At 34.9% G+C, this 21,762-nt stretch overlaps 3 protein-coding genes across 4 annotated transcripts in view; all 3 read right to left on the reverse strand.

The window, feature by feature from the left end:
• Positions 1-550: 550 nt before the first annotated feature.
• On the reverse strand, positions 551-2,495 carry LOC132556900 (complement C1q-like protein 3). Its single transcript, XM_060221355.1, has 2 exons — positions 2,195-2,495; positions 551-996 (listed from the first exon to the last, which is right to left on the reverse strand). Exons 1-2 carry the CDS (start codon positions 2,493-2,495, stop codon positions 551-553), a joined length of 747 nt encoding a protein of 248 aa, XP_060077338.1.
• Positions 2,496-6,031: 3,536 nt separating this feature from the next.
• On the reverse strand, positions 6,032-12,709 carry LOC132556901 (C1q-related factor-like). The gene is made up of 2 exons (XM_060221356.1): positions 12,565-12,709; positions 6,032-6,489 (listed from the first exon to the last, which is right to left on the reverse strand). The coding sequence occupies exons 1-2, from the start codon at positions 12,707-12,709 to the stop codon at positions 6,032-6,034; spliced, it is 603 nt and encodes a 200-aa protein (XP_060077339.1).
• A 1,130-nt stretch (positions 12,710-13,839) lies between these two features.
• LOC132556872 (protein kinase C-binding protein NELL2-like) overlaps positions 13,840-21,762 on the reverse strand; it is a 44,544-nt gene continuing 36,621 nt past the window's right edge. Inside the window, exons 7-16 of one of the 2 annotated variants that reach the window (XM_060221321.1) lie at positions 21,666-21,761; positions 21,367-21,462; positions 20,850-20,942; positions 20,575-20,670; positions 18,033-18,128; positions 16,618-16,713; positions 16,098-16,193; positions 15,888-15,981; positions 14,557-14,673; positions 13,840-14,239 (exon numbers count right to left, since the gene is read on the reverse strand). In XM_060221321.1, coding sequence (XP_060077304.1) covers positions 14,182-14,239; positions 14,557-14,673; positions 15,888-15,981; positions 16,098-16,193; positions 16,618-16,713; positions 18,033-18,128; positions 20,575-20,670; positions 20,850-20,942; positions 21,367-21,462; positions 21,666-21,761 — 938 coding nt within the window. In that variant the 3' untranslated portion in view covers positions 13,840-14,181. The remainder of the gene's footprint in view (positions 14,240-14,556; positions 14,674-15,887; positions 15,982-16,097; positions 16,194-16,617; positions 16,714-18,032; positions 18,129-20,574; positions 20,671-20,849; positions 20,943-21,366; positions 21,463-21,665; position 21,762) is intronic. The other variant, XM_060221322.1, reaches the window with a different exon arrangement.

Consider the following 21,762-nt stretch of genomic DNA (forward strand, 5'->3'; position numbering starts at 1 on the left):
CCATGATACCGTTAAAAACTCATCTATGATACCATTAAAAACTCGTCAATGATACCATTAAAACTCATCTATGATACCATTAAAAACTCGTCCATGATACCATTAAAAACTCATCAATGATGCCATTAAAACTCATCCATGGTACCTTTAAAAACTCGTCCATGATACCGTTAAAAACTCATCCATGGTACCTTTAAAAACTCGTCCATGATACCGTTAAAAACTCATCCATGGTACCTTTAAAAACTCGTCCATGGTATCATTAAAGCTCATCCATGGTATCATTAAAAACTCGCCAATGATACCATTAAAATCCATCCATGATACCATTAAAACTCATCCATGATACCATTAAAACTCATCCATGATACCATTAAAAACTCGTCCATGGTATCATTAAAGCTCATCCATGGTATCATTAAAGCTCATCCATGGTATCATTAAAGCTCATCCATGGTATCATTAAAGCTCATCCATGGTATCATTAAAGCTCATCCATGGTATCATTAAAAGTCTTCAACTATACAAGTAAAAGTGATCTATACTACCATTATTTGTTTCCAAAGCTGACCCAACCAACGACTTCTATAAGAAATCCTGAGAAGCTCGAGAAATATTCGTCTATTGATGCATGGGATTGGTCAAAGGATCCGTCGGACCGGATGTACACAGTATCTCCGGAAGTCAGGTTCAAGATCACGGAAGTTGACGCCGAAGCACGGGAGTACATTGGGTCAGCTAAAACTCGTCCTACTTCCTCTGCGTTTTTCACAATTTCTGCCACAAATCTGTGTCTATCTTCTGCCTGTATGGTGACGGAGAACACGTAAGTACCCGGCTGTTGGCAAGTGAAAACACCTGTTTTGGGATCGTAGCTTTCTCCGTTGTTTGTGAGCACGTGATCCATGACAATTTTCTCGTTACGGTGAAAATTTGACGTACGGTTACTTAGGCTGGCGGAGAAGGCAAACATGGTTGTTTTAGTGTCTGACCTGACTGTAATGTGAAAATCATATCAATTTTGAATAACATATAGACTCACTGCTTATAAACATGATCCGTAATTGGCAATGCAAATTTACCCCCGAAAAAAGGTTAAGTTGCTTTGTTGAGCTAAATTGTGGTTCGCTAAACAACCATGTAGCCTTAAATTGCTATTAATCTGAAACAAATATCGTTTATAAAATGAATACTTTAATTGTCTAAATAGAGACACTTGCTTTTATAGAGAACTGAACCTAAGGGTCATAAAACAGCCAATCATATATGAAGTTACATTTATGTAAAATTATTTGTGATTGGCTAAATCCAAAGTTAAGATAACTTAGACTGAATTCAGTTTGTTCACGCTTGTATAAAAGTATCTAATCTCTCCCAGAGTGCTTTGCGGTACACCGATAACACCTCTGTAAACGACTCACGCCACTTCAAGATTCCTGAAATGTGGACTGATAAAGTATTTCATCATTTTCCTGTTTTATGATCAGTGTTATTATTTTGAAATAGATGTTTGCTCCTCTGGAAACTGACTACATTAGTGTATATGATTATAAACGTTATGGGTTATATCGCGGAAGATTGGCTGTCGTGTTTGCATTTTATCTTTTCATTTTTCAACTATTTTATATTGGTAATTTGGCTGCAATGTTGGCGGTACATTACGTCTAAAAATCACAAATGACTTTTTTACCCTGGTCTATGGCGTAAAAAACAATATACAGCTGTGTCTTTCATTAGTGTTGTAAGGGGTGCCGCCGTTGTTTTCAACGACATATAGCCTTGACCCTGACAGCGTGGTCAGTTATTGGTTGTCCGTGAGCCGTTTACAGAGGTGTGGTGTAACTGTTAAGGAACGACAACTCTGGTAGATATTGTAGTTGTATCTTGAACTGATGGAGAGAAAGGCTAAAGATGATAAAGATGAATTGGATAGAAATTCCTTACACCTCCTTTAATAAAAAAGAGAGAGAGAGATATGGCCGTGTCCTTTCTAAGATGTAGTGCGACACTGTATTTTATGCCGTACCATTAGACTGTCAATAATTGTTATTCCTGTACGAGAAATAGTAACTGTAAAATTCATCAAATCACCATCTCATACATTCTCTTATTAAATAACATTTCTGATACTTTTTTGTACAAACTTGGTACATAAATTTTTATAGAAAACTGTGATCCAATGATTAAATCTAACCTGTTTTAGAGGCAGAGTACTCTAACTGGCTGGATAAGTCTCGATACTTGTGTTGTAAGGCAGACAATTCGTTTTGGACGGCGTTCAGTTCCTGTTCGAGATGAGACTTTTGCTGTCGTGCGGACGTCTCGACTTCCTTGAGACGGCGATCGCTGTCAGTTCGGTCGCGCGTCAACACGTCCACCATGGCTTCGAGCTGTACCAGTCTTTTACTAACGATATCTGATTGTTCCGTGCCGTATGTAAAACTTATGCAAACCAATGCCAAGAACACAAAGTAAGAATTTTTATCGTAAAACATCTTGAAATATGCCAGAAACCCAACACAGACGTCACTTCCTGTCCGAGTAAGTCACTTTTGGAAACGTTATTGAGACTGACTACTACAAAAAAGTCTTTGGCAATAGACCGGCTTTTATAGAAAGAAGTAGTGCCTAATTGTCATTTAACTGTGGTATCCTTAGAGTGACAAACAGATAAGATAAACGATTCTTTGTTATCTCTCTCAGAGCATTGTACATGTTCATGTCTCGTGTTAATCCAGTGTTCTTCTTTAGTATTTAAAATGAGGATCGGTGTGTATGTCTTTAAAGCACGCGTGATTATATGATTAATATGACATGACAATTTTCAGGTTTAACATATGGTTAGAAGACAACAATTCAAAGATAAAAATCACCGAAAAATAAGAGAGAATAAGATTGCTAATATTTTCGTTTTACTAGTTATATTTCGTTATTACGAGTAACTAAATCTCGTTAAAACGACATACGTTATCTCTTTATTATGACTTAAGCTATCTCGTTACTACGACTAAATTATCTCGTTATCACGACTTAAGTTATTTCGTTATCACGACTTAAGTTATTTCGTTATCACGAGTTAAGTTAACTTGCTATAACAAGTTAGCTGCCTATCTCTTTCGCGTTACATAAATGATTTACTTTTTACCCGTGATGCTTTCGCGAGGTTCAAGGGGGGGGGGGGGGGGGGGGAGGATGGCCAGCCTCCAAAGATTTATGGCCTACTGTAAAGCCCTTTTTATACAATAAATGTTTTACTGATCAGAAAATTATTTTAGAAGAATATGACAACATTATATCTAGTCAGAATGATGTAAGAAGAATGATCCTATGGATAAATGTAATTTTAGACCAGTAATTATTCTACCATCCTTGTCAATTTGTTTTTGAATAATACATGACCAGCTTAGTGAATTTTTAAGCCCGATTTTAGCCCTTTCTTGTGTACTTTCAGGAGCGGTTACGGATGCCAGTCTGTCATGCTGCGAGCCCTTGAGGATTGGAGGCGGGCCTTAGACAGCCATCAACACGTTGGTGCGATTCCAATGGACCTGTCCAAGGCTTTCGATTGCATTCCTCATAACCTGCTGCTCTGGAAGCTGCGTGCTTATGGTCTTGATAAGTCAGGTGTTGACTTCATCAGCAGCTACCTGAGTGGCAGAAAGCAGCAGGTCAGACTGGGGCCAGTGACTGGGGTCTATAGTTGGACATCTGATTTTTAATTTTAATAATTTTGTAGACTCATGCAGTTTGTATAATTACGCTGATGATAATATGGGAAATGTGATAGTTTTGTAGATATGAAAGATTGTTCAGAAAAAGAGAGCAAATTCTTATTGACTGGTTTAATTCTAATGGAATGAAAGCTAATCCAGAGAAATTTCAAACGATTTGTTTTGGTAAGAAGACCAGCAACTCTGTATATTCTTTTCTTATTAAAAGTTTGGAGATTTCATGTGAAGAAAGTGTAAAGTTATTAGGTATTGATGTTGTCTTTTTTCTTAAATTAGATATTCATGTTTCTAGCCATTGCAGAAATGCTTCTAAAAAAACTTGCTGTTTTAAAAAGACTGGGGAATAATCTTACCAAGAAAGGAAAAGTTACCATCTTTTAGTCTTTTATATTGTCAAATTTCAATTATTGTCCCCTTGTCTGGCATTTTATTAAGTATATGGCCTCTGGAGTTTTTAAGATTTTAAATGGGATGTCCCCATCCATTTTACAAGCACTTATTGAGAGGAAAGAAGTATTTTATAATCTTAGGCAGGATAATCTGGCAGAGATTCCAAAGGTGAAAACCTCCACGTACGGGAAAAGATCTCTCCTGTTTACAGCTTCACAGGTTTGGAACAACTTACCAAATCAACTGAGGTTAGCCGAGAATTACGACTCTTTTCGGAGGTTGCTCCGCACCTGGGATGCTGAGGTCTGTTCCTGTACTATCTGTACACATGCTACTGTGTGAGTTGTTCAACTTTTGAGACCTTCACCAGCTCTTGTTCATTTAAATAACAGTGAAATTGTAAATTTTGTTGAAATACCCAGTGATTTGTTTTACATAATCCTTATTATCTTTCAAATTTTAGGGTCTGCTAGACTAGCTTGTCTTGTTTTAATACACACGATATTAGTGTATATTATGTCAATTTTTATGTTTTGCTATGTTAGCATATATGTAAATTACACACTGATAGTGTCTTAACTTCAGCATTTAGTGGTTCCGTGTAATATACAAGAATCCATTTTTAAAATATTCCTTTAATTATTATATCTAGGTCTAAACTAATGTGGTATGTTGATATTGATCTTGTTATGTACATAGTATTTATATAACTGCACTGTGATATTGTTAATCTTATATCTATGTTTGTCGCAAGAATAGCACTACAGTGCTAATGTTTATCCTGTTTGTGACTTTAAATAAAACTTCTTGACTCTCTTGACTCTTGAAGACTATATTTTAAGTGTATCTTTCTCTTCTACAAAATCCACAAATTATCATGTCACATAATATGTTTAAGAACATCATTTCAAGGATCAATGTTCGTTTCTTGCAGACAGCGTTTGTTGTGCTGTCTGATATGACGAAAGTTGATGCTGTTTACTAGTACCATTTATTGACATTGTACACAGTTGTTGTATGTTTACACATTACAGGAACGCCCGTAACACGCGAATCGTGGGCTGAATTAAAATCTCTATTCTCTATTGTATATATATAGCCCTTAATCACTTAAAGTCGTTTTAATGTGTTTTAATGAGAAAATCAATAATCGATGGAAATGTTTCTAATTGCATATTAATAGGAAATGATCCTAACATGTTTTAAAGATGCTTAAAGATTAAACACAGATACACCCTACATATGTACACGTATAGGACAAAGGTATGACAAACACAGATACACCCTACATATGTACACGTATAGGACAAAGGTATGACAAACACAGATACACCCCACACATACACACGTACAGGACAAAGATATGACAAACACAGATACACCCCACACATAACACGTTCAGGACAAAGATATGACAAACACAGATACACCCCACACATACACACGTACAGGACAAAGATATGACAAACACAGATACACCCCACACATGTACACGTACAGGACATAGATATGACAAACACAGATACACCCCACACATGTACAAGTACAGGACAAAGATATGACAAACACAGATACACCCCGCACATGTACAAGTACAGGACAAAGATATGACAAACACAGATACACCCCACACATACACACGTACAGGACAAAGATATGACAAACACAGATACACCCCACACATGTACAAGTACAGGACAAAGATATGACAAACACAGATACACCCCACACATGTACACGTGTAGGACAAAGACATGACAAACACAGATACACCTCACACATGTACAAGTACAGGACAAAGATATGACAAACAGTATAAATGATACAGGTAGACAAAATCAAGTCTTTTCTGCTGGTTCCATTTTAATGATTTATAACAGGAAAGATCAGAAAAAGTAGACCACCAACCATTATCCACTACTACTTCCACCATTAAAGTTGACCCATCCAGGGATTTCAATAAGAAAACCGGAAAAACTAGAAAATTGATCGTCTATTGAAGCACTTTCTTGGTCAAAGTACCCGTCGGACCTGACGTACACAGTGTCTCCGAATTCCAAGTTTACAATAACTGAAGTGGAAGCCGATGCACGAGCATTGGATGGTTCTGCTAAAACCCAGGCTATCTCTGCTGCATTTTTGACGATTTCTGCCGCGAAGCTATGCCCATCTTCTGCTTGTATGGTGACGTAGAAGACGTAAGTACCTGCCTGTTGGCACGTGAAGACACCTGATCTGGGATTGTAGCCTTTTCCGTCGTTGGTAAGCACATAGTCCATGACGATTTTCTCGTTCCGTATATAATCTGTCATACGGTTACTTAGACGAACGGAAAAGGCATATTTTGCTGCTGTGGTGCCTGACCTCACTGTAGGTAAAAAACAAATCATTGTCGGAGAAATTCTTACCTTAATATACACGTGATGGTTATATATGATTTACAGACCTGTGGCAGAGTGAATATTTTCGATTTTATTGAGAGGCAATAGATCTTTCATTTGCTTAAGTTTCCTACCCTGGCACATGGTCTCTACAATCCAATGAAAACGCCATGCTTTTTGTTGAAGTAGCCCTAATGTATTTTCTAAGAAAGTAGTCTATACAAAGTTATCACATGGCGTCACTCGTTCTGTAATGTTCACTGAAGGTGAATATGTGTCCCTTTAATTACTCCAGATTATAATCCAGTATATTTAATATGTTTAGCTGGCAATCAATCAAAATTGTGACACAAAAATAAAATAACGATGACAAATATTACATACAAATAGATAGATAAATAAATAAAAAAAATAATTTAGAAATTATTTCTGAACAATCTGGCGGACTGTTAGAACTGTTTTGGTTTTTCATCACAAACTAATTTTCAACCTCGTGTTCTTTTTTTCGATGGTAAATAAAATATAACCATAGTGCTGAAGTACATTGTAAGCTTGGTTCATCGCTAATTCACATTTGAACTTTGACCTCTAACTAAAGCCGGAAAAATGACTCTTTACAGAATATTTTATTATTATCCAAGGCAATCAGTTGATTCATCCTGTGAATCTTGGTTTTCGAAAATAAGCCATTTTAAGATTTTAACACACTTGATCCAAATGCCCTTGAAAGTGAGTCAAAATCATTCTAATTGTCAACCTTGATAGCCAATTACTAGAACATATCAAATAGGAAATATCAAGTTTCTATACCAAGTCGAACACTTGAATTTTCAGAGATTTTTTTTTAAAATGTATTCAAAAGCAATAGATTATACAGTAGGCTACAGACAAAATTAAACATTAAATTATAATTGACCCCTGTGACCTTGAGACTGGGTCAATGTCATTTATATTATCAAACTTGATAGTCGATGACCAGAGCTTCCTAGATTATAAATACCAGACGCTGGACCTTGTTGAATTTGAGAAGTTTTTGTATTTGTTTGGGGTTTTTTTTTCTTCACATTTAGACCACAGAGATCTATGGAGTAGGTCAAGGTTATTTATATTGATAAACTTTGTAGTCCATGACCAGAGCTTCCTACAGATGAAATATCAAGGCTGTAGACCTTGTGGAACTTAAGGTTTTCAAAGTTTATTTCATTTTTTTTCCAAATTAGCACTAAACCGGAAGTTTAACTTTAAGACATTTTTATACATTCAATACCAATTGATCACACTAGGCTTCTGACAAAATCTCATCACCCCGTGCCTCTTGGTTATTGAGTTTACAAGTTTTATTAATCACTCCAGACACACCATAAGTGTGTAACAGGAGGTCAATCATCAGATACAATCAGATACATTGTTACCTATTGTCTGCAAATAATCACATACATTATACATAGTGAAATGTGCGTACATAACAGCATACATGTAATGCTGCGTGCATACATACATACATACATACATACATACATACGTGTACATACATGCCCATACATACTTACATATAATTTTAGATACATACAATTAATTCAGAAATTACTAAGTATTTTTTCTAGTTTTTGTATAAATTTTGTTAATTTCCGAAGTAAAGGGGCATTACAAATAGTGAACATTCCTTTCATTTTCAAAACACTTGGTTGTTGGTAATAGTATTTAGGTAAGTATTTTTGACGTATTTTTTTAATATAGTCGTTTTCACATTGATAAAGCTAATGATACTCATCGCCAATATTTAAATTACATAATAAACAAATTCTTGCCTGGTGAGGTACACCTGTCCATCTACCAGTTTCGATTGGTAACTTACAATTAGATGTTCTAAATCTACACAATGTTTTTCTATCTTCTGGGTTTAGTTTAATTAAATAAGACTCTAATTCCCATTTGCTTTTAAAGATTGAGTAAGTTTCTCCACGTGAAGAAATATCAGTGTCATGGTACCACTTTTGAATAAACTGATCAATTAATCTTTGATTAACTTTAGACTTCAAAAAGATTCTATCAACAGTACATATATGTTGGTTATTCCATACACTGCTATATCCAGTGTTATCTAGTATTGACTTTATGGACTTCAACCATTTGAAATCGATTTGATCTTGTGACTGAAGTTTGTTCATTAAATTATAGAGTATACATGATAATTTATTCTCATCTGTAATAATTCTATGCCAAAAAGTCACCATTCGAGTCTTAATATTAATTTCTAGTGGATAACGACCAAGTTCCCCATATATCATATAATTTGGGGTATTATTTCTCAATTTAAGAATTCTTATACAAAATTGTAGATGTATTTTTTCAACGCTAGTTACATTCTCGAATCCCCATATTTCACATGCATATAATAGAATAGGTGACACAAGTGAATCAAATAGTTTAAGTTGGATATCAACAGGTAATGGAATATTTCTTATTTTCTTATATAGACTATGTAATGCCTTTCTAACCTGTTCTATCAATTGGGTCCTAGCCTTTACAAACGTACCATTATAGTTAAACAGTACACCAAGATATGAATAAGAGTTTACAACCATTAGGGGCTCATTATTATAAGTAAATGAATAAGTACCTCTGCTTTTTCTTTTCTCAAATATGACGACTTTAGTCTTTTGAGTATTGACAGTCAGTTTCCATGTTTCACAGTATTTTTGAAAGCAATTTAAAGCATTTTGAAGACTAGTTTTTGTCTCAGCCATCATCACAGTGTCATCAGCATACAATATAATGAACAATTTCAGATACAAACCAATGTGTCTCAGGCATGTTGTTTCTATTTCTTGTAGAGAATTAACATTATTTTCGATTAAAAATCGTTCTAGATCATTTAAGTATAATGAAAACAAAAATGGCGATAAATTCTCACCTTGTTTCAATCCGACATTGCAAATAAAAAAATCTGATGACTCACTTCCGTTTTTGACACAGGATTTAGTATTTAAGTATAGATTGTTTTTTTTTAAAACTTTCCCACATACATTAGACGCAATTAGTTTCTTCCATAATCCTACTCGCCAAATGGTATCAAATGTTTTTTTTAAAAGCAATGAATGTGCAAAAAAGTTTTTTTCTTTGTGAGAAGTATAGGGAAATTAATGCATGTAGAACAAATATATTCTCTGTCGTTGAGTAACCTTTTTCTAAATCCTGCCTGTGTATTCGATATAAGGTTGGTTTCATCAGCATATTTATTTAACCTTTCATTAATTATTGCAGTAAATAATTTCCCAAGACAGGAAACAAGCGTAATAGCTCGGTAATTATCTGGATTGGTGTCATCACCTTTGTTCTTATGAATTGGTTTAATTACACCAACTGTCCAGGATTCCGGGACTATTCCGGTATTTAGTATTCACAATTTCACATATACAGGTAAAAGAATATGGCTAGTATTTTTAATATACTCATTCAAAATACCGTCAATACCACTCGATTTATTATTTTTAAAATTTTGAATAGATTTCTGAACTTCTTCCCCTGAGATAGGCTCATTAAAACTTAATAAAGATTGATCGTCTTGTATAATACTAAAATCAAAATCGTCATCTTGATTTGGAGTTGTGCTAAGATTTTTGATATATTCATATAGCTCATTAATTGAAATATTTGCCTTTTGCGAATTTTTGGACCCATTGAGTTTACTAAGGGCATCCCATAACTTTTTAGGATTGTCTCTAAAAGCTTCTCTTAATTCATTTTCACCACGAAATTGATAAGCTTTGTAGCATTTATTCAATTCTTGTTTATACCTTTTACTACATCGTTTTAGTGCATTCCTATTAAATGAACTTTTGACAATGTGATATTTCTTTTTTGCTTCGTGAAATTCTTTTCTTCGCTTGGCACAGTCATTAGTAAACCAGGGTTTGTTATTATTTCTTCTATTTTGCTTATAGGTACTCGTATGGACATGTTTAACACCAAACGCTAAATTCGCTGACGACTTGAATAAATCCCTTATACAAGAAGTAATACTATTTACCTCAGTACTGGTTACGTCATCATTTGGTTTGTTCATCAAATCATTTAAACGTCTATCTATATCAGACAATTTTCCTTCATTGTCATTTTCAATAGTAGATATATAAAGTTGTTTTTTATCATTTTTCCATTTTACAGGTATCTGTGTAGCAACAGAATCTGTATTTTCTTTAAATTTATTTTGATTTGTACAACAAATAGAAAATTTTACTCTACAATGAATATCAGAGAATAGTGGATTGAATTCGACTATTTCGAAGTCAGATACAATATTAAAAAGATACGATGATAAGACGAGATAATCAATCACAGTTGCATCATTACAGGGTTTTTTCCCCAATGAACTTATCTTTTCCAATTCGTCTATTTGCTATATATAAATTGTTTTGTTTACAAAGACCAAGTAACTCAATACCATATGTATTAACTCTAGCATTACACTCACTATATCTTGTCAATGGTATATCATACAATCTCAAGTTTTCATAGTCATACATAAATTGATAGTATAACTCATTGTTTGTGTCTATGTCGAGCACATCAGATAGAGTATTATCAGGCTCAATGTAATCAGCACGTTTTTGTGTTTTAGCATTAAAATCTCCCATAAGGGCAACATGACAGTTATTTTCAGAAAAAAATGACATCTCATTTTCAATTTCTGAAAACGCATTAGGCGAAGAAAATTTGGAGTTTTCAGGGGGTATATAAATACACCCAATTAATAGATGACAATCAATTTTTGAAAGAGTTAACCACTGAACATATTCTGATTCAGTTTTATGAAAAGTTAATTTTGACTTTAATGCTGTTTTGTATATTATGACAATTCCTCCAGACTTTCTGACACATTTCTGTCTATTTTTGACATAATAAGAATAGTTATCTGGCATATTAAGAACATCTAAATCATCGGTTTTGCTTTCTACACAAACAATAATGTCACATGACTGAATAATCTCCTGAAATTCAGGAAGTATAAGCTTTTGTTTCAAACCACAGACATTAATAAATGAAAAGTTCAGTTCAGAACTACTGTTACTACCACATAAGGGTAGACCTCCTGTAACGCTCTCCTAGGGACGACCTTTCGGTGGACCTCCGGCATTACCTTGAGTCTTTACAGTTTTGCTGCTAGGAAATGCTTATTAAAGATTGAAATTAATTGACATCTGTGACATTGAAAGTGGGTCAAGATTCATATTAACAAAGTTGATAAACAATGACCAGATGAATTAAGGATGAATCATCATGGCTCTAGACAGTCTGGAACTTAAGAAGAAGTTTTTTTTAAAGTTTGTGACCCTAACAAGCATTCATCATCATTTACCCATTGGATATAGAGAAATGTCATTAAACGATTTAACATAATTGACCTCTGTGATTTTAAAAGTAGGTCAAGGTAATTCACATATTTTCAGGTTTACAGTTTTTGAATCGATGTTATCACAAACTCAACACACCGATATTTACCTATAGTTCATTCACCTATAGAATTCATAACTAAGACCTGTGTTCATCAATTTTTAAATCAGATGAAACAAATAAAGCGACGACGGAAATTGTTTCCTCTTGTTTTTGAAGGCTTTGAGACAACATTACGTTTGACACCATGATTTCATTGGCAAAGCTAGATATGTCCGATGCTTGTATACCTGGTGGAGTATGAACGTGCTGCTCTTGGATAGGTGGGTGTCCTCAGACGCTTATCCTAATGGAACACATGGTCTCAGTGTTTATCTTTTCTGTTCTGACTCTTTTTCCGTTTTGAATTCGGAAAAATAATTTGTTAACATGGCGGATGTTTGTTTGTTTTTTACATCATTACTACAAAATGTGTAAATCAAACAGGACCTTACTGTGAGGAAGTGATAAAAATTCCACTGTGAGGATGAAACGAGTGATTTCAACTTTGAATTCTCGTATAAGAGAATTTTAGAAAATTTCTCCTTACCACTCCAGCAGAAAATCTTCAAGGTGTTAATAGTTTATTAAGGTAAGAAGTAAATGACTCTCTGGTGCCTCAATCTAACCTGATTTAGTACGTGAAGTCTCGAGCTGGCCAACAACGTCCTGGTACTTGTGTTGTAAGACAGACAATTCATTGTGGACGTTGGCCAATTCATCTTCAAGACGGGACGTTTGTTCTCTCGCCGAGGCCTTAACTTCCAGTACCATGGTCTCAAGCTGACGGAGCTTTCCCCTGACGTCATCAGATACGGTATTACCACCCGCAAAAGCGATGCAAAACAACACCAATAGAACGGGACATTCACAGTAAAACATCATGAAATATGCCAAGAGCTTAATAAAGATGTCACTTCTTGTCCAATAAAGTCACTTATTGAAAGAGACTGTTGCACTGAATGTATTTTGGCCGGTTTGCACACTACAGTACTTAGTGTCCAAATTACAGAACCGATCGTTGAATGTGGTGTCTAGTAACAGATAAGATGATAAGGCGAATAGAGAGTACTTTATCTCTAACAGTGCATTGGCAATCAACGTGTCCATATTACCATAAATCCGCCCGAGAAAACTTCATGTAACTTCATGTGACAGTGCATTGTTCTTATCATTACCATGCTACACGCCCCTCATCCCTCGTGACGTAATGAGGGCATATAAATCACGGATTTTCTTTTCCAATATAATAAACAAAAACGTTGCATTCTATTATAGACAGGTTAGCTTTAACTCGATTTTAATCCATATTTACCGCGAACCTTCTATTTCAGAACACATCACTTTAATGTTTTGAAATTATTCAATAATGGTAATGACGAACTTAAGTGATATTTTTGGTTCATATTTTATTGGTTCCAATGTAGAATATAACGCCTTCTGTCTTGCACGGGATAACGACATACTCTAATATAAGACATTTTCGTGGGACTCAATTTTCGTGTACTTCCTTTTTTCCAACATATTATTCGTTTATTGAAAACACCTAAGAAATGAACGAAAATAAACCCATCACTAAAATGAATTATTTCAGAGTAATCATTTGTTAACTGTTGTCATGGTCACTAATTTCAAAATAATCTTAGAATGGGTAGACTTTTGTTTTGATTTTGTTTATTTATTGTGGATAGAAAAAATAGAGTAGAGAAAAAATGTTTACGGAAGTGACATAAAATCAAAACAAGGTGTATCCAGAATAATATCTGTAAATATAAATGAAAGTTGACAAATATGGGTATCTATTATAAAAGTAAAATTGAAGTGAAAAAGAAAAGTCAGAACACTTGTCTATAAATAAACATGTAATTTAATTTTAAGTTGCAACATGATATGTGGGTCGATAGATGAAAGACATGATGTATGGTTTATCAATCGGCTACTCGTCCAATCAGATACAATGTTCCAAAGTTCCATTCGTACGACCAATCGGATACGGTGGTAGAAGATTCGGCGTATTCAGTCGATCGAATCCTCTGATACAAAGTTCCATCCCATTGGTCAAGTTGATGCATTGACACGTCATTTGGCTAAGTCATCCAATCAGATAAAGAGGCACGGCGGGACGTTTGGTTTTATCAGCCAATAGGTTTGGCGAATAGTCGACCCTAGGTACAATCCTCCAATCCGATACAGATATGCAGCGTTTGGAATGAATGGCCAATCGTATAACAATATATGTTCACGAATCAGATACAGCGGTAAGACGTGCGGTACAGTGTTTTGGATTGTGTCACATATCGCAGCCTGGGGACAAAAAATATTTCAATCAATATTTTATCAATAAGGAAGTATAACGGTGACATGAAAGTGACTTTTTCCGGATAGATAACTAATGATCTATTACTGATATCATATATATGATGAACCTAACCATGATATGACATATATAATACTTCTATTTTGTACGTCAGGTCATAATCAGGAGCTTGAAAGTCACCGGAATTACGAACAAATCCTCAGAAAACACTCCATCTGGCATTTTGTAGATGGTTTTCAGATCGAAATAAATATATTCAGTTACTGATAATTAAATGATTAACATTTTTCTTAAAACTACTGACCGAGTTTGAACGCAGGTCCTCCAGCGCCAAGGACCGCATTGTGTGGTGAATTCCTCCCTCTGGAGCCTCCGGTATGTCTTTTGATAAGGGACCACGAACTTTTCATATTTACATCCCCTGAAATTCAATCAAATTATATTAGACAGAAAAATGGTTTTGTAACTTGTACACCTGGTTTTATGTTTATTTTTATGCTGAAGGAAAACGGGTAACATTGTAAAATATATAAATTCCAGCTGCTATTTTTGATATATAAATAGTTGATCATTGTCTGCAGTTTGAGGATTGTTCCTAATGAGAAATTATTAAATACGTTACATTGACAAAATTTCAGAGAAGAAATTCAGATGAACTGAAAATAAAATGGTAAAAAGAAAAAGAGTGTTGCGTAGATTTAAAATACACACTATATAAGTTTCTCAGGTTGGCTGAGATGTCGATCCTTTCAAATTTAATAAAATAATCGGTTTACGCTTTTTAATACTGATCATCGACAGAACGCGATGTTATCTGATGAAAGAAGGATTTCTTCAGAGTTACTTCCCTTGTACTACTTTAACAGTTAGTGTGTCAATATGGTTGGTGCACGTAAAAATCCATAAATCTCGCATAGAAATTAACGACAACATCATAAATTCTGTTCATTGGAATAGATATATCAGAAAAAAATATAATGTATCAGAAAAAATCCTATATCGATTTGGAATGGAAAATACTATCCAGTGTGAAGGCCACGGCGCTAAAGGTTTGACCGGATGGTAACTAGTCGTTATCATTAGATAGACTATAACCAAACTATATCTTACGTTGTTCATTCAATCTAAAATAGACTGCGTAATATGATCAAAGTTTTTCTTTGTTTATGTCTTTTTGATTAATTACCAGTCAGAGATCTATCTCTTCTCTGTAATAATCGATAAATCAATAATCAATAAATCAATGTACTTATCGATGTGCAATCATGCAGCTGTCAGTATTGTTAGCTGCGGTGGTGACGTAGTATCGTATGTGGGGGAGCGACCTGTGACATTTAAACTAAAATATGTCTACGCAGTATTTAGCCTACTTAGACTGATGCATACCAAACTTTAAATACGTTACACTAAGGTTTGTATGACCCACTGGTCAATACATTGTACTTAACAGCATCAAACTTCAGATAAACGGTATAGATACAGTGTAACGTAGCGACATATTTCTCAATCAATAACGCTATTGAGTTGGTATATAATTTTGAGGCTGTAAGCTGATTTCTGATTTAAGACTGTACAAGAATTTGACAAAAGATATCCTGATATCTCCATCGTTTGGTAATATAGATATATACATACTTTCTCTCACAAGTCTGCCCTCCGTAACCTTTCGGACATCGACATTTATTACGTCTACACCGCCCACCATTCTGACAAGGTTTGGCACATTTACCTGAAACGCAACATATGAAACAAAATTTAAATCATTTATAAGAATGTAAATAACTAATTTTAAAGTTCAGAAGTTGCTTATGATCCACGAAAATGTACACATTCACACAAACCTACCCCGTTGGCACCATTTCCCCGAGTAGCCTGGCAAGCATTCACACTTATTGTGACCAATGCATTTCCCGCCATTTTTACACGATCGTCTGCAGGTAACTGAAATGGTGACAACAATAGTGATTTTCACTGCGTTATCATTCCTATACCTAAATAAGATTATTTTGTTCATTTCTTCATCAAATTTTGCCAATAAAACGCTTTAACGAATTAAAAATTACTTGAAATGAATCAGTGCCTCTAGCCATCCACCTACGGCGTACTATTACTATAGAAATGACAAGTTCAGATCATGCAAACGAAGCTAGACCAATAACACTGGTAACTTCCAAACATGGCAACCAAATCATGTTTCTAGATATCAAAATGCAAATAATTTATACATCCGGAACTTCTCGGTCCTTGTCATAAGTTAAGAATCATGCAATCGGATCCCTTTAAAATCTACTAAGAAACTATTATCAAGGCCGAAGAATTCCGAAAGTGCCAGCGGATTCAATGAACATGAGAAAAAAAAACTTACATTCCTGACAATATGACCCGTAATATCCTGGTTTACACCTACAGACATAGGGATAGATACATACACCGGCATTCTGGCATGTCGGGTTACACACAGCTGCAACAAGATCAAACAGCGCCATTAGGGCCTGAGCATGCGCAGTTGTTTTAAGCTTCATATGATAGTGTCGTGTTTTTTTTTTCTCAGTAGTCTTCTTTCAAAATAATATAGCGAAACAGGGAGACAGCAAACGGCTTTTAATAAGATTACTATAAAGAAAATCTGGTACAACAACAAACTACACACACGTGACTGGTTTTAAAAAATACAAGGTAACACATGTTTATTTCCAGTTGTATATACGATGTACTCATCTATGGCTGTTGTCTTAGGTATGGTATTTATACCAAATATTGTTTATAAACATGTTTTACCTTAAAAAATACATACGTACCAGCATGTTAAACCAGACTACCGTAAAACATGCAAAATCACAATTTCTCAACAAAACCACAATTCATGTAGTAAGAATACAGCTTGTCATAAACTGAACTAGTTTACTACAGCAAACATTACCATCTACACAGTATTTTTTTCACAAGAGCATGGTAGGATACCAGCCCACGGCTAATTTAGTGATAAAACATGCTTAGAAAAGTCACACAGGCGAATAGCATCTATTTCAATAACAGCTGTTTCATACTTCTAGGACTTTGGAGTTTAGCGCTGTAATGCACAGGGCTCGAATCGGTGAAACCTACATAGCGACCGGTGGAAATCCAAACTGGTTGCAAAAAATGTCAAGAATCAAATGGGGAGGTTTCAGACCCAAAAGTTTAATCAAGTAAAGAATGATTAATATAAATTATTTCAAATAATTTCTAAAGAACGGGAAGCACATGTTAATATTCTGAACAGTGCTACTTTTAGATAGAATGAAAACAAGAAATAATATCTGATTTAAATTGATCAATACCCATTACAAATGTGTAATATGTCCTATGTACTTTGTCGAGAATTCCACTATCGTAGTCGTGTTTGAATCTCGTTCTAAGAACCATGCAACATGCTTTAGAGTCATGCTTTGTAATTATCTTTCGACTTGAGTGATTTATCTTCCTCCCCAATATAGAAAGTTATTCTCGGACATCAATGAGATATTATATCACATGAAATGTTTGTAGTTATTTTCCCAAGGTGTCACTTTCAGGGTAAACTTTTCCGTATGATATCACATTACAGGACCTTTGATTCTGTCATACAATATCTTATTGGTCGTACTTTATTTTCATGGTTAGCCTATAACCCTGAAAACAAGGAACTCAAAGAACATTTCATGTTATACAATATATAATCTCGTACTTTCAAATCCAACAATCCCTGTGATTTATAATGATAAATACTGATGTTTCCTAACATCCCAGAATTAAACTCACCCTTCTGACATTTTCGGCCCTTGTAGCCCCTTGGACATGAACACTTGTTTGGTGCTACACATTTCCCGCCATTGTAGCACCCTCGTTTACAAATTGCTGTAAAAAATAAGGGATACCTTTCATTGATAATCCAAAAATACAGCGAAGCTATAAAATTCCACACATCTTGAAATTGTTTGCTACTTCCTTAGAAAATCCACTTATCTGGCATGGTATAAAATATTATGTAAATGGATTGTTATGTTTGTTTAGTATTTTCGTAAAATTGATCAAACTGTTTGATCTTTTCCTGCGATTTCAACTTTTTACATCTTTGAAAAGATGGGATCAGATTTCACAGAACACAGTTCAAAATGAAACTATATCGATAGATATACGATATTAAAATAAAACATAGATGAACAAGTTTGTTAATCAGTTTTCTGTCTTATAAGATATTGTAATATTATAAAAATATCCATTAAATAAAAAAAGGCAACCTACTGAAACCACAAAGGTCATTAATATCTGTTGGGACGTTTCCAAATCGGAAGTTTAAACGCTGTTAATTAGTTAGGTTATATCAAAACCCATCAATAATTAATCAATTGCCTCTTTAATGGGTCTTTACGTAAGACCATGGCCCGTGAATGCGAGATTTCATGTCAAATACAGTTTAGAAATTTTTGATAGGGAATAATAACTAGTAAAATAAATCTTAAATTCTGAAAGTTAAATAAATACAAATTGAGTGATATATTGATTAATCGTTCGAGTTAAGCACCGTAGATAAACTTTGAACTATGTATCTAGCGACATATGGTTTACAAACTACGAGTGTTGAAAACTAAAGACATGCAAGATTCCTCAACTGTTTTGACATATTTATGTGATAGGATGCTTCCAGTAGTTTGATGTTGTTTGATTAAAATCGATCCTTAGTGCTTGTAATAAACCATTTATTGTGGTCCTTTATACTGGATTGATATAATAATGGGACGTTATTAACATCAACAACATTATACGGTTCGTGAGGAGAAGTACTCACGTTTAGAACAGATACGTTATATAGATGGTGATACTCACGTTTAGAACAGATACGTTATGTAGATGCTGATACTCACGTTTAGAACAGATACGTTATGTAGATGGTGATACTCACGTTTAGAACAGATACGTTATGTAGATGGTGATACTCACGTTTAGAACAGATACGTTATGTAGACGGTGATACTCACGTTTAGAACAGATACGTTATGTAGATGGTGATACTCGCGTTTAGAACAGATACGTTATGTAGATGGTGATACTCGCGTTTAGAACAGATACGTTATGTAGATGGTGATACTCGCATTTAGAACAGATACGTTATGTAGATGGTGATACTCGCGTTTAGAACAGATACGTTATGTAGATGGTGATACTCGCGTTTAGAACAGATACGATATGTAGATGCTGATACTCACGTTTAGAACAGATACGTTATGTAGATGGTGATACTCACGTTTAGAACAGATACGTTATGTAGATGGTGATACTCGCGTTTAGAACAGATACGTTATGTAGATGGTGATACTCGCATTTAGAACAGATACGTTATGTAGATGGTGATACTCGCATTTAGAACAGATACGTTATGTAGATGGTGATACTCGCATTTAGAACAGATACGTTATGTAGATGGTGATATTTTAGAACAGATACGTTATGTAGATGGTGATACTCACGTTTAGAACAGATACGTTATGTAGATGGTGATACTCACGTTTAGAACAGATACGTTATGTAGATGGTGATACTCGCGTTTAGAACAGATACGTTATGTAGATGGTGATACTCACGTTTAGAACAGATACGTTATGTAGATGGTGATACTCACGTTTAGAACAGATACGTTATGTAGATGGTGATACTCACGTTTAGAACAGATACGTTATGTAGATGGTGATACTCACGTTTAGAACAGATACGTTATGTAGATGGTGATACTCACGTTTAGAACAGATACGTTATGTAGATGGTGATACTCGCGTTTAGAACAGATACGTTATGTAGATGGTGATACTCGCGTTTAGAACAGATACGTTATGTAGATGGTGATACTCACGTTTAGAACAGATACGTTATGTAGATGCTGATACTCGCATTTAGAACAGATACGTTATGTAGATGGTGATACTCGCGTTTAGAACAGATACGATATGTAGATGGTGATACTCACGTTTAGAACAGATACGATATGTAGATGGTGATACTCACGTTTAGAACAGATACGTTATGTAGATGGTGATACTCACGTTTAGAACAGATACGTTATGTAGATGGTGATACTCACGTTTAGAACAGATACGTTATGTAGATGGTGATACTCGCGTTTAGAACAGATACGATATGTAGATGGTGATACTCACGTTTAGAACAGATACGATATGTAGATGGTGATACTCACGTTTAGAACAGATACGTTATGTAGATGGTGATACTCACGTTTAGAACAGATACGATATGTAGATGCTGATACTCACGTTTAGAACAGATACGATATGTAGGTGCTGATACTTACGTTTAGAACAGTCTTTGCCCGTATACCCTTTCCGGCATTTACACGTGTTATGGCGAACACAACGTCCGCCATTGTGACACACTTTGGTACAAAATGCTGAAATAAACAGCGATGATTAAAATACATTGTATCTTTATCAAAACTCACAAAAGATCATAAATTTAAAAAATATATAGATTATATCTGTATGAAGACCTTATATATATACTAATTATTTTTATTTGTACGTAAATATGTGCTCGTATGGACTTAATTTAACTCACAAGCATACTCACGTTTACATATAGGCTGGGTGTAACCGAAAGGACATGAACATACGCCGGGTGCCACACAGCGTCCTCCATTTCTGCACTTCGGGGAACAGACGGCTACATGTCAAACAGAAAGGTATTCTTGATCAGCGAAATTGTAAATTTGTTAATCAAACCAAGATAAGCAATGATTTGTGATAAAGAGACACAGTATAACATTTCCCTCTAACGATGGACAGTGAGTGCAGTTATACTTTAATATTCTGTTAATATGATAATATGATGTTGTGTTTATTACAACAACAAACTGTTAAACATGTTGGCGTCTAAGAGTAGACAGAGGAAAGTATAGATAGAAATGTAAATGTTCGAAAACGGGACGCCATATCAGTTCTAATTTGATCAATTATCCGAACAATAAAATATTTACGGAAGCAATCATACCAGTAGCAACAAGTACATGCGAAAATGATCTCGTGCAAATGTAAATATAAAAAATGTTTGTTCCACTACAAAGCCCCCTCCAGCTGAAGATACCCACATTTTCCACATTGTCTTCCACTGAATCCTTCTGGACATGAACACTGGCCGGACGTGGTGCAGTTACCTCCATTTTTACAAGGACGCCGACACCGAGCTAGCAAAGTAAAACAAATGCAGCATTTATAGTAAAACAGTAGTCACTGTCGTTTGATAATGTTCGGAAGTGATATACTTCAGTTTATACACGGGATGATACTTAATTCCAGGTCTTACCAAACTAACACCGCTGTACGTAATAACGGGAAGGACAATGATATTCAGTATATACACGGGATGATACTTAATTCCAGGTCTTACCAAACTGACACCGCTGTCCGTAATAACGGGAAGGACAATGACATTGACCGTCTTGACCACAGCTGCCACCATTTAGACAGGGTTCCGGGCAAAGCTC

Source organism: Ylistrum balloti, unplaced genomic scaffold (assembly GCF_031769215.1).
Source record: "Ylistrum balloti isolate Yb309-2 unplaced genomic scaffold, AGI_CSIRO_Ybal_v1 Utg370598, whole genome shotgun sequence".
Classification (NCBI taxonomy): Eukaryota; Metazoa; Mollusca; class Bivalvia; order Pectinida; family Pectinidae; genus Ylistrum; species Ylistrum balloti.

Coding starts and splice junctions, on each gene's coding strand:
- LOC132556900 (XM_060221355.1), bottom strand. CDS start 2,495: ATGTTTTACGATAAAAATTCTTACTTTGTGTTCTTGGCATTGGTTTGC. Junction 997..2,194: donor GTACTCTGCCTCTAAAACAG/GTTAGATTTAAT, acceptor TTCACATTACAG/TCAGGTCAGACACTAAAACA.
- LOC132556901 (XM_060221356.1), bottom strand. CDS start 12,709: ATGGTACTGGAAGTTAAGGCCTCGGCGAGAGAACAAACGTCCCGTCTT. Junction 6,490..12,564: donor GACTTCACGTACTAAATCAG/GTTAGATTGAGG, acceptor TTTTACCTACAG/TGAGGTCAGGCACCACAGCA.